Source organism: Taudactylus pleione, unplaced genomic scaffold (assembly GCF_031769625.1).
Source record: "Taudactylus pleione unplaced genomic scaffold, aTauple2 ptg000290l, whole genome shotgun sequence".
Classification (NCBI taxonomy): Eukaryota; Metazoa; Chordata; class Amphibia; order Anura; family Myobatrachidae; genus Taudactylus; species Taudactylus pleione.
In genome coordinates this window covers 2,677,865-2,692,614 of record NW_028284692.1, presented here as the reverse complement: position 1 = coordinate 2,692,614, position 14,750 = coordinate 2,677,865, and the positions used below count along the sequence as shown (strand labels likewise).

Below are 14,750 nucleotides of genomic sequence, written 5' to 3'. Positions count from 1 at the left end.
AAGAATTTCTAAAGATGTGACTGGCTCCTTCCCCTCTATGCCCCATCACCCCAGTTTTTAAAATGTGCCCAAGTGAGCACAGAGCATTGTGGGGCTGTCTCCTGCCTATTAGAATTTACTTTCTTATTCATTTATTTTAACCACCTTTTTATGAGGACAGGCAGGCTGTGGACTGTGGCAGCCTGCCTGCTATGTGGGAGCCGCCAGGGGGCACTGCCATGGCTACTGCTGCCAGTGTCCAGTGCCCTGTCTAGGGAACCACAATTGAGACCACTGTCTCAGTGAGGCCGCCACTACGCAGAGATTGCTAGTGCCCAGGTCCTCACAGTCCCCAAGGCCAACACCCCGGCCAAAGCAGGTGTAAGTATACACACCGCTCCTGATTAGCATGAGCTGTGTTAAGTCTGGGCTCAGTGCAGCACTACGCGGCTGACACTGCTAGGCAGCAACTCCTCCTCCACTTGTTGTGAAGGAGAGAGGGCGACCATGGAGGACAGCGCGGTACAGCCGCGGCTGTCACAAAGAACTTCTCTCCCCTTCTGCCGGACCAGTAATAGGCGGGGAGTTTTGTTTCATGAGTATCTGCCGGTGCAGACTCCAGATTCCAGCGTCGGGGAGGGGGGGTGGAGCAATTGATTGGCGGCTTGTATCGGAGCGCTCTGCGGGTCAGAGACACTCCAGTGCCGCCCTTCTACTTACCTCCTCCTTAGGGATGGGCATCGATGGTCGATGTTTGGCAAAAATCAATGTTTTTCTTTCGATGTTAGTGTTTTTACCATTTGATGGCAGCATTCCGATGTCTACTGCCGTCGAATGGTAAGCATTTGATGGTGTTCCAATGGTGACTTCTTTTCTTTAAATTCTAAAAGCTATGCCTCCCCTGGCTGCTGTGTGTCTGCCTGTGAAAATCTCCATGGTTCATGCTACTGGGATTGTTGTAGGCTGTTACTCACTGCCTCAGACGTGACCCTCAGTCCCTCCCTTTCTCCCCTCTCTGCTAGCTCTGATTGGCTCTTACTGTCTCAGAGAGCCAATCAGTGTGCAGCCCTGGCCCTGTGCAACAGCAGTCACACACAGAGCTCAGGAGGAGTAGGATAAAGTGACATCAGTTAATTTATACCAGCTCAGAAGGTATGCAATAATAATAAGTACACAATACGATTAGCCACAGACAGTTGTGAGTTACAACACCCTGTTGAACTAAAAACTGAATTAGCATTAGCACAGCACCCAGGCCAACATATCATCATAGTCTGTGCAGTGCTGATCAGACTGACCTTTCCCTGAGTGACATTGAATCTCTCTGATAAAATGGTTACATTTCAGGCTAATGACTGGCTGTTTATGTGAATATAGTGAGAGAAATATATCGGAACCCCGCCCCTAATCCCGTCTCTTGACTATTCATATAAATAGTTTATACCATCGAATTCTTTTGATGTGATGGTTATTTACCATCGCATCGAAAGATTCAATGGTGGAAGCACTGCCATCATTTAATGGTGGGCTTAAGATGCCCATCCCTACTCCTCCTCTCTCTCTTGACGAGCTCAGCACTCAGGCGCCATTTTCTGATACCAGACACACTTAACGCTGCGGCTGCAGATTCTGCTGGTTAGAGCCGCGGTTGCTGGGGAGCCAGACTAAATCTAGGGTCTTCAGTTTCCGTAAGGTGGGAGCTTGGCTGTCTTTTCTCCTTCTATGTGCTGTCTCCCCTAACTGTCATGTCGCTGTCTATCTGTGTCAGGCAGTTGGCTGCTGCGTGTGCATGTGCGTGTGTTAGCTGTGTGTATGATGGCAGCTGAAAAAACTTCACAAAATTTTTTTGCTTGCACTAGGTGCAAGAAAAAGTTTCCTCATGCCCACTCTGAGGCCTCTACCCTTTGTGAGGAATGTGATGCAGAGCCCTCTATTCCCCCACAGGGTGTGAATACTCCACCACCCTGGATGTGGTCTTTCACTGGGATTATGGCGGACTTAACGCCAGAGTTAGACCTTGAAAGAGGGGTCTGAGCGCAAGATGGAGATCACTCGCAAGTTAATTTATGTCGCCGCTGGTGCCCTTCTTAGACCGGCCTTTTAAGGCTCTTGGGTCAACAAGGCAGTAGAAAAGGGGGGCGAGCAACTAGCAAAGGGACTGAGGGCCTGATTCAGACCTGCTCCCTAGATGCTTTCGGTCGTATAGAGCCAATGTTTGCAATCTACGCATGCATATAAGTTGCAGTGCTCATGCACGAACCAGTCTGTGCAATTGTGAAGTGATTGCCCCTTGTACATAGATGCCTCGCAAGAATGAGTGACAGGACGAGCCGTTTGTGGGTGGTAACAGGGGTTGGTCGAGGGAAACGGGGGTGTGGTCGTGTGAACGCAGTTATGTCTGTGCATCTTAACGCTGTTTCAGAGGCGTGCATAATTAAGACGCAGCATCATAATACACTTCACATGGCTGAATTACAGTACACACTGAAGCACTCACAGTGCTTGCGGTAGGGTATGGTCAGCCACAACTGCTGTGTATGCGTTCGATGGTACTCGATGTTACCGATTGTTAAATACACTTCCTGGAGATGACGTGTGTTATGAAGGGAAAGTTACACCGCGATCGCATGCCAACGCATCTAACGGGCGTGTCTGAATTGGGCCATAAAATCCAATACTTCCAGGTTGGAACTCATCAACCTTGCGGAACACATACAGGAATCTGCAGTATACTTGGGAGAAGCTTCCCGTGACATTGGCCAGGTAGGCTCCAGGATGTTGGCCTCAACTGTTGCCGCTCGTCGAGCCCTGTGGTTACATTCCTGGCAGGCAGATGCAGAATCCAAGCAGGTGGTGGGGAAGGACTCCCATATACGGGTGACATCTTGTTCGGACCCGAGCTGGACAAATGGATTTCCTTAGCCATTGGCGGGGAAAGCACTTTTTTGCCTTCTTCGGTGACAATTCCAAGGGAGACCAAGGGGAGCTTCCTCGCCTTCCAGAGGAGGTTGTGCCAAAGGATGCCAGGCTCCCGTCATCCCGTTCCGGTGGGGCATTCCACAGATAGATCTCATGGCCTCCAGGAACAATAACCAACTACTACCTCTGTATTGCTCCAGGACGAGGGATCCCAGGGCGGTAAGAGTTGATCCTCTGTTTCTTCCCTGGCCATACAATCTGGTGTATCTATTTCCTCCATTTCCTCTGATTCCACGGGTGCTCAAGTGCATAAACAGTAACAGTCATCCTGGTGGCACCGGATTGGCCCCGTCAAGCATGGTACGCGGCTCTTCTATCCCTCCTGGTGGATGAACCTTGGTCTCTTCCACTTTGGTCAGATCTTCTGCAACAAGGACCCTTTGTATACCCCGACCTAAGTAGTCTTCGTTTGATGGCGAGGCTGTTGAAACCACCATTTTAAGGAGTTGGGGTATCCCGAGGAAGGTTATTCCTACCATGCTTCGGGCTCGGGCTTCACCTCGGCACATTACCATAGAATTGGAGATCCTATGTGTCCTGGTGTGTGCTGCGTGGTTCATCCACTTCTTTCTTCCACTTACCTCGTCTTCTTCTTTTTCTTCAAAGAGGCTTCGATGCAGGACTTCGGTTGGGTTCTCTTAAGGTGCAGGTGTCTGCCTTGTCAGTGTTCTTTTAGCGTCGTTTGGCACTGCTTCCTGAGGTTCAGACCTTTTTTCAAGGAGTGCTGCGAGTTCAGCACCCCTTTGTTCCCCCTACCTCTCCTTGGGACCTCAATCTTGTACTTACTTTTCTTCAATCTGCACTCTTTGAGCCTTTGGACGAAATTGACGTGTGTGTGTGTGTGTTTGTTTTCAGGGAGAATGATTAAATGTTCTCTGTAGGGCACTGCGTAATATGTATTTGCTATATAAACAACTTTTAATCACTAAAAATACCATTACAATACCACTTTAAAAACATCTATTTCCCAGAATGCTCCCTCCAGCTCCAACACCTATCCTTCTTTTATATACGGTTATTTTACACCAACCACCACTCTCCACACAATACCACTTCCAAAACACTATCCTCCTCAGAGTGCCACCACCAATATACACTCCCTTCCCTATCAAGCCATCTGCAGCTTGCATCACCATCCTCTCTACAATGCGAACTGCAACACCAACTCCCACACATACTATCCCCTTCTCTATAATGATCTTCTAAAGCACAATGTTGTCTTCAAAGACAACCACCTCTAACATACGACACCACCTTTCATGAACAGCTATTCACACACAACACTACCCTCCTCATCTCTAATACCCCTTTCACACATGCACCGACCCAGGTCCTGACTATGGACCTCATTCAGAGCCACTCGCAAAAAGCGAGTGCTCGCTCTGAATGAGGGCGGCCGCTTTTCTTTTTTTTAAGATGGCCACCTGGCCGCTCGCTAAGCTGTGGGTGACCACCCACAGCTTTTGCGAGTGGCCAGGTGATGGTCGCGATCATCGCGACCATTGGGCTTGCAATGAGACCCTTGTGGTAAGGTCTCATCTGCCGCAAGCCCCAGTGAGTTTCCGGCTCTAATAGAGCCAGAAGTTCACTACTGACATCACTGGTGATGTCAGTAGGGCTTCCCACAAATAGCAGGCGTTCCTTCAGGAAAGCCTCCGTTTGTCCAGCCACCCCCACTTCACCTACAAAATGGGGTGAGCTGTCGATCAACATCGACAGCCGCCCCGTTTGTAGCGAGTGAATTTCTCACTCGCTACGGGGCTTGCACATGCGCAATGCACAACCATCAACATGCATGCGAGCGGGTCTGAATGAGGTCCTATGTGTGAAAGTGGCTGACCCAGGTCGAAGTGCCCCGGTCCACGACCCTGCTATGTACCAGGGTTGGGGACTGAGATCTGGGAAATTCACGCTTTGATGTCTGTCTGAAAGGGGAATAATACATATTATTATCCTCTTCACACAGCCATCACAAATAAAACTCTCCTCCTTAACTTCCATCTCTAACACCCACCACCATCCTTTCCAAACTATTGTTCCATGAACACAAATAACCTACCCACAGTAGTTGCCTGTACAAATGTCGAATAGCTTTTACTTGTTTCGCTACACCCACTATCATCATCTCTACCCTCCCATCCCATATACTGTATTATTATCTTTTATTCATGCCAAAAAGTTTACACAGAGCCGTACAGGGTATATACACAGTAACAGTAAAATGTGACAGACCAATGGTACAGTAAAAGTACAGTGACATATAGATGGACAGTACAGATCAGTAAAAGTTACAAACTACTATAGGTAGGACGTGCACTAGAGAATGACGGTCGGGGACTCGCAATATCTTGACAGGCAACTGGAAATGAGTCATTGGAAGGTCAGATCAGCAAACAATATACCTGTACCCATCAAAGAAACAAACACACAGAGACAGAGTCACTGAAAGGAGATTCTGAATGCAAGGATAGTGCTAAGAGGAACATGAGAAAGAAGGGCCCTGCCCTTGAGAGCTTACATACTAAGAGGAAGGTAGAACAGTTCGAGGGTGAACTGGGTAGAAGTGATGGGCTGGGAGGTGAGAAGACAGAATCTGCATACACCATCATCCGTACTACACACCTCCAATCTCCATGTTCTTAGCTCCCTACATACATTACACAATACAAGCCTTACCTCCTCTGTCTCCCTATGTACAATATCCTCCCATTCTGTCTGCATCGACCACCATCCTCTCCCACCAAGCCTCATGACACACAATCATTCCTCCTGCCCAGTCTGTCTACACACACATCACCACCCTAACCATTACCATCCTGTTCCCTTCACATTACATCATCCTCTTCATTCAATCCTCCTGCACCCTACAACATCCTCCCTGCCCTATCTCCTTACACACACCATTATTATTCCAATCCTGTCTCCTTACACACACAATATTATTCTCCCCACCCTTGTTCTTTGAACCCTGTACCATGCTTCTCACCCTCCGATACACGTAAGTCATCCTACCCACACAATCTCATTACATGCTACCTTCCCCAACTGTGTCTCTGCACCATATATTATCTATCCTCCACACTCTGCCTGTCTGCCCACCATCCTCGCCACCAAACATTTCTATAGCCACTACCAACATCCTCCCCACCTTTCCTCCCTACACACTATCACCATCTTGCTTATCATGCACACTACACCATCTTTTAGAGACCTACCTCTGTGCACACACCGCTAGCTCACACATTCCTCGTAATGTTGCTCACGTAACTTTCATTTGTTCTAGATTCCAATTGCAGAGTCTTTGATTTATTACACCGATAAAGAGATGAATGACCTATCAACTCAAAACTTCATGAGTATGTAACCTCACTGCACTGTCAAGTGTGTTTTGATCACTGTTTTAGTTAGAAATTGTGGGCATGTGGAAGAAATAAACATAGCTCATCACTGAAACTCACATTTGTAATCTGGTATTAAATTGTGATATTTTTACCAAAATATAACTGTACATCAGCCCACTTTAATGCCCGTTCGGAGTATAGTTCATGGTCTCATGCATACTTGCATGTAATGTTTTGTGTTTTACCCCCCAGCTCTGATGAGATTCATGGGAGACCAGCAGTATAGAGAGCAGGATGATGTGAAATGTATCTATGAGATTCTTCTGGTGAGATTTTGATCAAATAGATCATGTGGGAGAGAGAAAGAGTTAAAACAAATATTAAATGTATATTTCACCCTACAGCTCTGCAGAGAAAAAACAATTCTGAGGGATGAGGTTTACTGTCAAGTGCTGAAACAGATTACTGAGAACCCCAAACAGTGAGTACCCCTAACGCTCATTCTGTGATTATCTATATGGTCACAGATGTAATAGCCATGCTTGTCTGTAAGTCCTCAGCAAGAATATCACTTGAGCCGAGTTCTTACATAAATAACATTGGTCTGATCTTAGTTGGAAGCAGCATTAATGTTGGACGCAGTCAAGCAAAATGTTTCTTCTGCCCATGTTTCCAAGTCGCACTGCTCATGTGGCCATATTCCGTACGCAGAGTGGGAGTTGTGATTTGAGGCTCACGGGAGAAGCGTGTTCTTGAAATTGTATTGGGCGTTCCTGGACGGTGAAAGGTGATGGCTGGGCAGACGCACAGAGATGCTCCATCTTAGGGTACTGCTATGGGAATGTTGTGAGCTTTGTTGCCATAGTCGGAGAAACTGCACCTGCCATAGGGTGCTGACAGTGGGCATCTCAGTACTTGCACATTCATACGTACGGCTTTACACCAGGGGAAGGGCTTGTAGCGGCATTTGCATAAAGACACAGGCGTGCAACTGGCAAAAGACGCATTCTGAATCAGAATCAGGCCATTATGTACTCAATGTTATCACCATTTTCATAGTCTTCTCTCCTAATAAGTACAGATATTACTGTATATACAGTATGAATATAGTATTTGGAAACACTTTGCATACAGTAGTCATTTACTTGCACTTTGTTTTTATATAATTCTAGTAAGCTTAAGGGGTCTATTCACTAAGCTGTGGAGAAAGACGTCCTAGCCAATCAGCTTCTAACACATTTTTCAAACACAGCCTGTAAACTGACAGTTAGGAGCTGATTGGCTGGGATTTATCTTTTCTCTATTTTATCTCTCTCCAAGGCTTAGTGAATAGATCCCTTACAGTAGGACATAGACAGTATTTGCCTTTGACCCCCAGATCTGCGAAATCCCAGCTCTAGGACAGTGAATAGTTTGTTCTCTAGAACATTTTTTACTATGTAAACCATTAACTGATATATTATAGAATTAGGCTATTGTATTAATCTCCAGCACAAAAGTGGTTTATCACAAAACATGATTTACTCCACAGTGACATGTTATACTGCTGCCCTCTAAGACAGGTCTCTACCCTTATAGGGAGAGTTGTAACCGAGGCTGGATGCTCCTGAGCCTGCTGACAGGATACTTCCTTCCTTCCCCCACATTATTGCCATGTGTTACAAAGTACCTTCAGGATGCTTCTGATACTTTCCAAGGTGTGTAACTAAAAATGATGGATTATACAAATACAAGAAAAAAATTGCCTATTTAGAGTTTTGTTGAGTAGATGCTCCGTTTGCTGTACTATGGCTTGGTTGGTGTAAATGCAGTGATCTTATTTATGTATTTATGAAAGCTGAACATGGGATGAAATTGTAAAGCCTTTGCAAGTACTATTTGACTATTATCCATATGCTCTAGTCAAGTCAGGTCTAATTACTGTTTCCCCTGTCCTGGATTTACGTTTCACTCTCCTATGGTACTTTTTATGTGACGTTTAATATCCTGTTCCCCACTGTTCTGTCTCTCCATGGTTTCAGTCCTGATGGCATCCAAAAAGCTAAATAGTCATGTTTGTGCAAGATAGTCCCAATATTTAGAGGACAAAGGTATGGTATTTCAGAAAAGACATGACCTACATATGTGTCCTCATATACCTAGCATCTATATGGCATACAGGCCAGGACCTGGCATGCCAAGAGGGGCTATTTGTGACTTGAGCAACATTGTATGAGGACAGTGTAGCAGATGTGCAGGCTGATTAGGGCCTGGTGTGGGTGTATCAAGTGCAATGCCAACTTTGTCTTGGGATTCCAATTGGGAAATTATATGAGCCATGCTGCACCCAGTACACCTGTAGCTGTAACTTACCATCCCCCTGGCCCTCCCTCCAAATTCCTTGACAACTTTGCTTCCTGGATCCCTCACTTTCTCTCCTCAGACCTTCCCTTCATTATCCTAGGTGACGTCAATATTCCAGTTGATAATGGGGGCGTGTCCTGATTACCATAAGCCACGCCCCCTACATGACGTTATTTGGCGGCGTGCCCGCATGGCACGCCTCCAGATAATATCAGGCTGAGGGGAGCCTCACTAGCTGGGCTTTCCCCACCTCTTTTCTGTCACTAAATGGATGCCGCGCTCAGCATCCATTCAGACTCCAGCACCGATGCACAGCTGCAGTGGTGGGGGTCCCCAACCTCCCGAATTGATCACCCGCGGGCCACTTCGGCCCACGTGTGGAACAGCGGGACAGTACTGGTCAAACACCCCTAAAGCCGGCCCTGCCTCTCTCCTTCAACTCCTCTACCTCCTAAGGCCACCATCACTAAGCGTAACATTGAGGCTATCGACACCATTTTTTTTCCTCCCTGCTTGACTCCCTTCTCTCCCCTATTCTCTCTCTCTCCTGCCCTGAACAAGCCACTTCCCTGTACAATGCCTCCCTTACTTCTGTTCTTGACTCTGTTGCTCCGGCAATCACTTCTCACCCACGCAAATCCATACCACAACCTTGGCATTCCAAATGCACAAGATACCTGCAAATGTGTTGACGAACCGCCGAGCGACAGTGGAGAAGATCACACTCTAATGGTGCGTACATACGGTACGATGGGGGGACAATCAGATAGTTATCTGATCGTCCTGCATGTGTTGGATGAACGTTATCGAACGTCCAAAACATGCTGCAGGTCCCTATAGTAAAAAGGCTAACCTGGTCGATATCGACCAGGTATGCCTGCTTGCACGGACTACCGACGATGGTCGGTAACAACCATACGTGGCCACCATCGTTGGTCGTTTGCGGGGGCCAGAAGCTGTCAGATTTAAACAATAACTAAAGGATCATTATCGTACAAATCTGACAACCTGTTTGACCGTGTGTATGCACCATAAGTAAGGTAGACTTTCTCCAATTCAAATGTATGCTCTCATCCTACAGTGCTGCCCTTTCTCTCTCTAAACAGTCATATTTCAAGAACCTCATCTCCTCCCAGTCCTCAAACCCCCAGCATATCTTTGCCACCTTTAATTCCATTCTATGCTCACCCCCTCCTTGCCTCCCCTCCTCGCTTTCTGCCCTTGACTTTGCTACCTACTACCCAGCACTCCATCCCCTCCTTTCCCGGATCACCCCTACCCATCCATTTTACCAATTCTGACATCCATCTCCCCTGTATCTGGAGAGGAAGTCATGACCCTCATCAGGTCCCACCCCCCTCCACCCTATGCCTTTCAGTATGCACTGCTACCTCCCTACTTGTGCCTGTTCCCATCTTGCCCACCTCCTCAATCTCTCCCTCTCATCTGGCACTTGGCCTGATTCAGAGACGCACTGACAGAGCTCACTCTGAATCAGGGCCGGCCTTCAGATTTTTTAGAGCGGCCTCCTGGCCGCTTGCATAGCTGTGGGTGACCACCCACAGTGAGCGGCCAGAAGATGGTCTTCACCATCGCGACCATCGGGCTTGCGACGAGACCCTTGTGGTAGGGTCTCGTTGCCACAAGCCCAAGAGTGCTTTCGGCTCTAACAGAGCTGAAAGCACTCCCACTGACATCACTTGTGATGTCAGTGGGGCCGGCCCCAGATGGTAGGCGTTCCCATGGGAATGCCTCCGTCTGTGCAGCCACGCCCCTGGCCCGCCCACCAAAGGGGACGTGCTGTCACTCAACATCGACAGCACGCCCCTTTGGTACGAGACCCGGAGCTACGGTTTGCCCGTCGCTATCCGGGTCTCGCGCATGCGCACGACAGAGCCTGCTCCGTCGTGCGCATGCGCACTGTGCCACCATCGACCCACTTGCGAGCGCATACCCTTGATCCTAGCACTCTCTTCAACTACCGACCCATCTCTCGCCTCCCTTTTGCCTCCAAACTCCTTGAGCGTATAGTTTACAACCGCCTTACCATCTTTCTTTCCTCCCACTCCCTCCTTAACCCTTTTCAGTCTGGCTTCCATTTTCTCCACTCCACTGCAATTGCAATCACGAAAGTCAGTAATGACCTCTTTGCTGCCAAATCCAAGGGCCAACACTCTTTGCTCATTCTCCTCGACCTCTCTGCTGATTTTGACACTGTGGACCACCTACTCCTGCTGCAAATCCTTTACTCCCTTGATCTACCTGACACTGCCCGCTCCTGGCTGTCCTCCTACCTCTCTGACTGATCCTTCTCTGGGCCTGATTCAGACCCGCTCACGAGCGTTGAGCGCTCGCAAGCGGGTCGATGTTGCCCAAATGCGCACGACGGAAGTGGCTCCGTCGTGCGCATGCGCGAGACCCGAATAACAACGGCCAAGCCGTCGTTATGGGTCTCGCACCAAAGGGGGCGTGCTGTCGATGTGGATTGACAGCACGCCCCCTTTGGTGGGCGTGCCGGGGGCGTGGCTGCCCAGATGGAGGTGTTCCCATGGGAACGCCTACCGTCTGGGGCCGGCCCCACTGACATCACTAGTGATGTCAGTGGGAGTGCTTTTGGCTCTGATAGAGCCAAAAGCACTCCAGGGCTTGCACAGCGAGACCCTACCGCAGGCTCTCGTCGCAAGCCCGATGTCGCGATGGTCTTGACCATCGCGAACATCATTTTGGCTGCTCGCTATAGCTGTAGGTAGTCACCCACAGTTATGCGAGCGGCCAGGAGGCTGCTCTAAAACGTAGGAGGGACGGCCCTGATTCAGAGCGAGCGCTCTGTCAGAGCGTGTGGCTCTGAATCAGGGCCTCTGTCTCCTCTCATGATTCCTCTCCCCTACCACATCCTCTTACAGTAGGTGTTCCCCAAGGTTCTATTCATGGACCTCTCCTATTCTCCCTCTATACGTCCTCTCTAGGTGAACTCATCAGCTCTTTTGACCTCCAATATCATCTCTATGCTAATGATACTCAGATCAACCTTTCCTACCCTGATCTCTCCTCCTCTCCTCACTCATATATCCAACTGTCTCTCTGCTATATCTTCCTGGATGTCCCAGCAATTTCTTAAACTTAATATGTCTAAGACTGAGCTGATCATCTTCCCACCCTCCCACATAACCTCACTTCCCACTATTTCTTTATCAATTGATGGCATAACTATCTCCTCTAGCCCCAAAGTGTGCTGTCTTGGAGCTATCCTGGACTTCTCCCTCTCCTTCAAACCACATATCCAGCATCTCTAGCAGTCCTGTCATTTCCATCTCAAACATATTTCCAAGATCAGACCCTTTCTTACACAGGATGCTACTAAAACCCTCATACACTTACTAGTCATCTCCAGATTGGACTACTGTAACCTGCTCCTATCTGGCCTCCCCAACTCCCATCTCTCTCCTCTCTAGTCTGTCCTCAATGCTGCTGCTCGGCTCATCTTCCTCTCCAAGCGTTCTACATCCACCTCCCCTCTCCTACAAGCCATCCACTGGCTTCCCTTCCCCTTCAGAACCCAATTCAAGGTTCTTACACTCACTTACAAAGCCCTCACCCATTCCTCTCCCATTTATATCTCTGACCTGATCTCCCTTTACTCTCTAGTCTGCCCTCTTCATTTAACAAATGCACGTTGCCTCTCCTGACAACTGATTACTTCCTCCCGCTCACCCCTCCAAGATTTTGCCATTGATGCTCCCCACCTTTGGAACTCTCTTCCTCTCCCCATCAGTTCCACCTCCATACAATTCTTCAAATGTACTCTCAAGACCTACTACTTAATCAAATCCTTCCAGCGCTCATTCTAACTTGCTGCTACATGCTCCTTCCTCCCTGTCTACCCCATCTGTGTCACGCCTGTTTGTGTGCCCCTCCACAATCAAATGTAAGCTCTTACTAGCAGGGCCCTCTACCCTCTTTTGCTTCTCTTTACTTTCATCTACTCCTTACTCCCCACTAGGGTACCTAACTCTTGGTTGCTTATGCTGTTGCTATTTGGGTGTTATGATTGCTAATATAGCAATGTATATTATCCATGTCCTTGTCCTGCATTGTATTGTACTGTACTGTAAGTCACTGGTCACTTATTTGTTTATGTACTTTGTAAGGCGCTACGGAACACTTGTGGTGCCATATAAACAATCATAATAATCCTGAAAATACTACCCTTATTTAATGAGATTGAAGTTAAATGTTTGGAAATAATTTTTAATATGTAAAATAAAAAAATATAAAATGTGAATACTGAGCAATCAGGTGTCCCATCTCCCTGCCTGTTGGACCTTCTCCAAATCCAACCAGTGTCTGTGTTCCTATGATCCACCCGCATTTCAGCAGTTTACCCTAGTTACTGTAATATCGCTGCTTATTTGCATCTCATACTGTACAACAACGTAAGCAAGCAAAGGCGGTTGTGTACAGCAGCGACTACTACCCTCTTGTAGTTAGCAATCATTGATGGTTAAACATCGATGGCCGATGGTTTTGCCATCGACGGCATAGAGCCAATGGATCTCCACCATCGATGGATGAATGTGAGTCGACTTTTTTTTTTTTTTTTTGACGGGACAGAGCTTAGCCTCGCCCCCAATGGTGACTAAGCCCCACCCCTATCTCTGATTAGCCTGCAACCCGATGTGCCACAGCAGTGATGGCGATCAAGGGGTGCAAACCATTGATGGTTCACCATAGATTATTTTTGTGCCATCGACATCCCACCAACGGCCATGCCTATCCTCTTGTATGAGGGGGGCTGCTGTTGTTCCAGTTGGCCGGGTCCAGGCACCAGTGCTCACAAGCGGAGGTGGTGCCACACATGCGCATAACACTGGTTTCTAGGAACTGCATCTGCTGCAGCCCCTAGAAGCCACGTAGGGCTGCCCGAAAGGCAGAGCAGCCCAGACTGGCAGTCCCAGGGGAGAATACACATGCCCCTGGGGCTGCCTTTCCTGTGTGTGACTGGCAGGTAGTGCTTCTAATGGGAAGCCACTGCCAGTCACAGTGTAGCCAGTGCAGTCACGAAATGCAACTGGCTCACTGTGGTGGAGTTTCCTAGGGGGGGCTGACGTGTGTCCTTTGCCCATTTATTTTCTTTGTGAAACAAATATTATATACAATGTGCAACCAAAGTCTCCACTTTTATGTCTGGGATGTGGACGCTACAGAAAATGTTTTACAAGTGAGAAATGCATTGCTAAGAGACCCCACCTTCTTTCCCATTAGAAAGCTGTCCAAGCCACTTTCACTTGTTTGTAGTTGATTTCGTCACTCAGGCTGGCTGAGGAATTTTAGCCTCATGACAGGTACAGAGCAGAGGCCCAGCCTTAAAAAGTGATTTTCTGTGTAGAACATGGGCTGATTTGTTGAACAGCTAAATGTCTTTTCGCTGGACCTCACAGTAGGTTTGCTAGCAAAAGGGCTTGTTTTTGCTTTATCCCACCAATGGAAAGGCATTGGATCTTGGATTATGAGCTAAAAAGGCAGGCTAGGGGTTCTATAGCAAGTACGAACAGAGTGGGTGACAATGGGCAACCCTGTCTTGTACCCCTACCATGAGAGAAGTAAGTGGAGATAAACCCTATAATACATATCCTAGCCACCAGGGTGGAATACAGGAGCTGAAGCCTACTTATAAAACTAGGACCCAACCCAAATCTCTGAAGCATCTCAGACAAATACCACCACTGCCTCCTCCCCAGCAGAGCTAGGTCTGTGAATTTGGGATAACAAATGCCTAGCATTAGTAGCAATTGACTTGCTAGGCATTGAACCCATTTGATCAGGATATAATAATTGCAGGATCACAGTTTTTAATCTAATAGGATGTTACAATTTAGACAAAATTGCTTTCTATGTCAACAGGGAGATTGAATCCGCACTCATGGTTGTCAATTACTCACAGTGTACACCTTTGGCTATGTATGTACTTCTGGATCAACTGTTCAAGGGCAAATACTGCTTCCCCCCACTGTCTAAAGGGCCCCATACATCTGCTGGTCGATTCCCTGATCGGACCGGAACCGCCCTCGAAGGTTGCCAATCTGTTGGGGCATCAGTGAAATTCTACAT

General features: G+C 47.8%; 1 protein-coding gene across 1 annotated transcript in view; it reads left to right on the top strand.

Moving 5' to 3' along the window:
• MYO15B (myosin XVB) overlaps positions 1–14,750 on the top strand; it is a 96,300-nt gene that overhangs the window by 56,251 nt on the left and 25,299 nt on the right. Inside the window, exons 32-35 of the mRNA XM_088482689.1 lie at positions 6,242–6,314; positions 6,552–6,625; positions 6,704–6,780; positions 7,878–7,996. Coding sequence (XP_088338815.1) covers positions 6,242–6,314; positions 6,552–6,625; positions 6,704–6,780; positions 7,878–7,996 — 343 coding nt within the window. The remainder of the gene's footprint in view (positions 1–6,241; positions 6,315–6,551; positions 6,626–6,703; positions 6,781–7,877; positions 7,997–14,750) is intronic.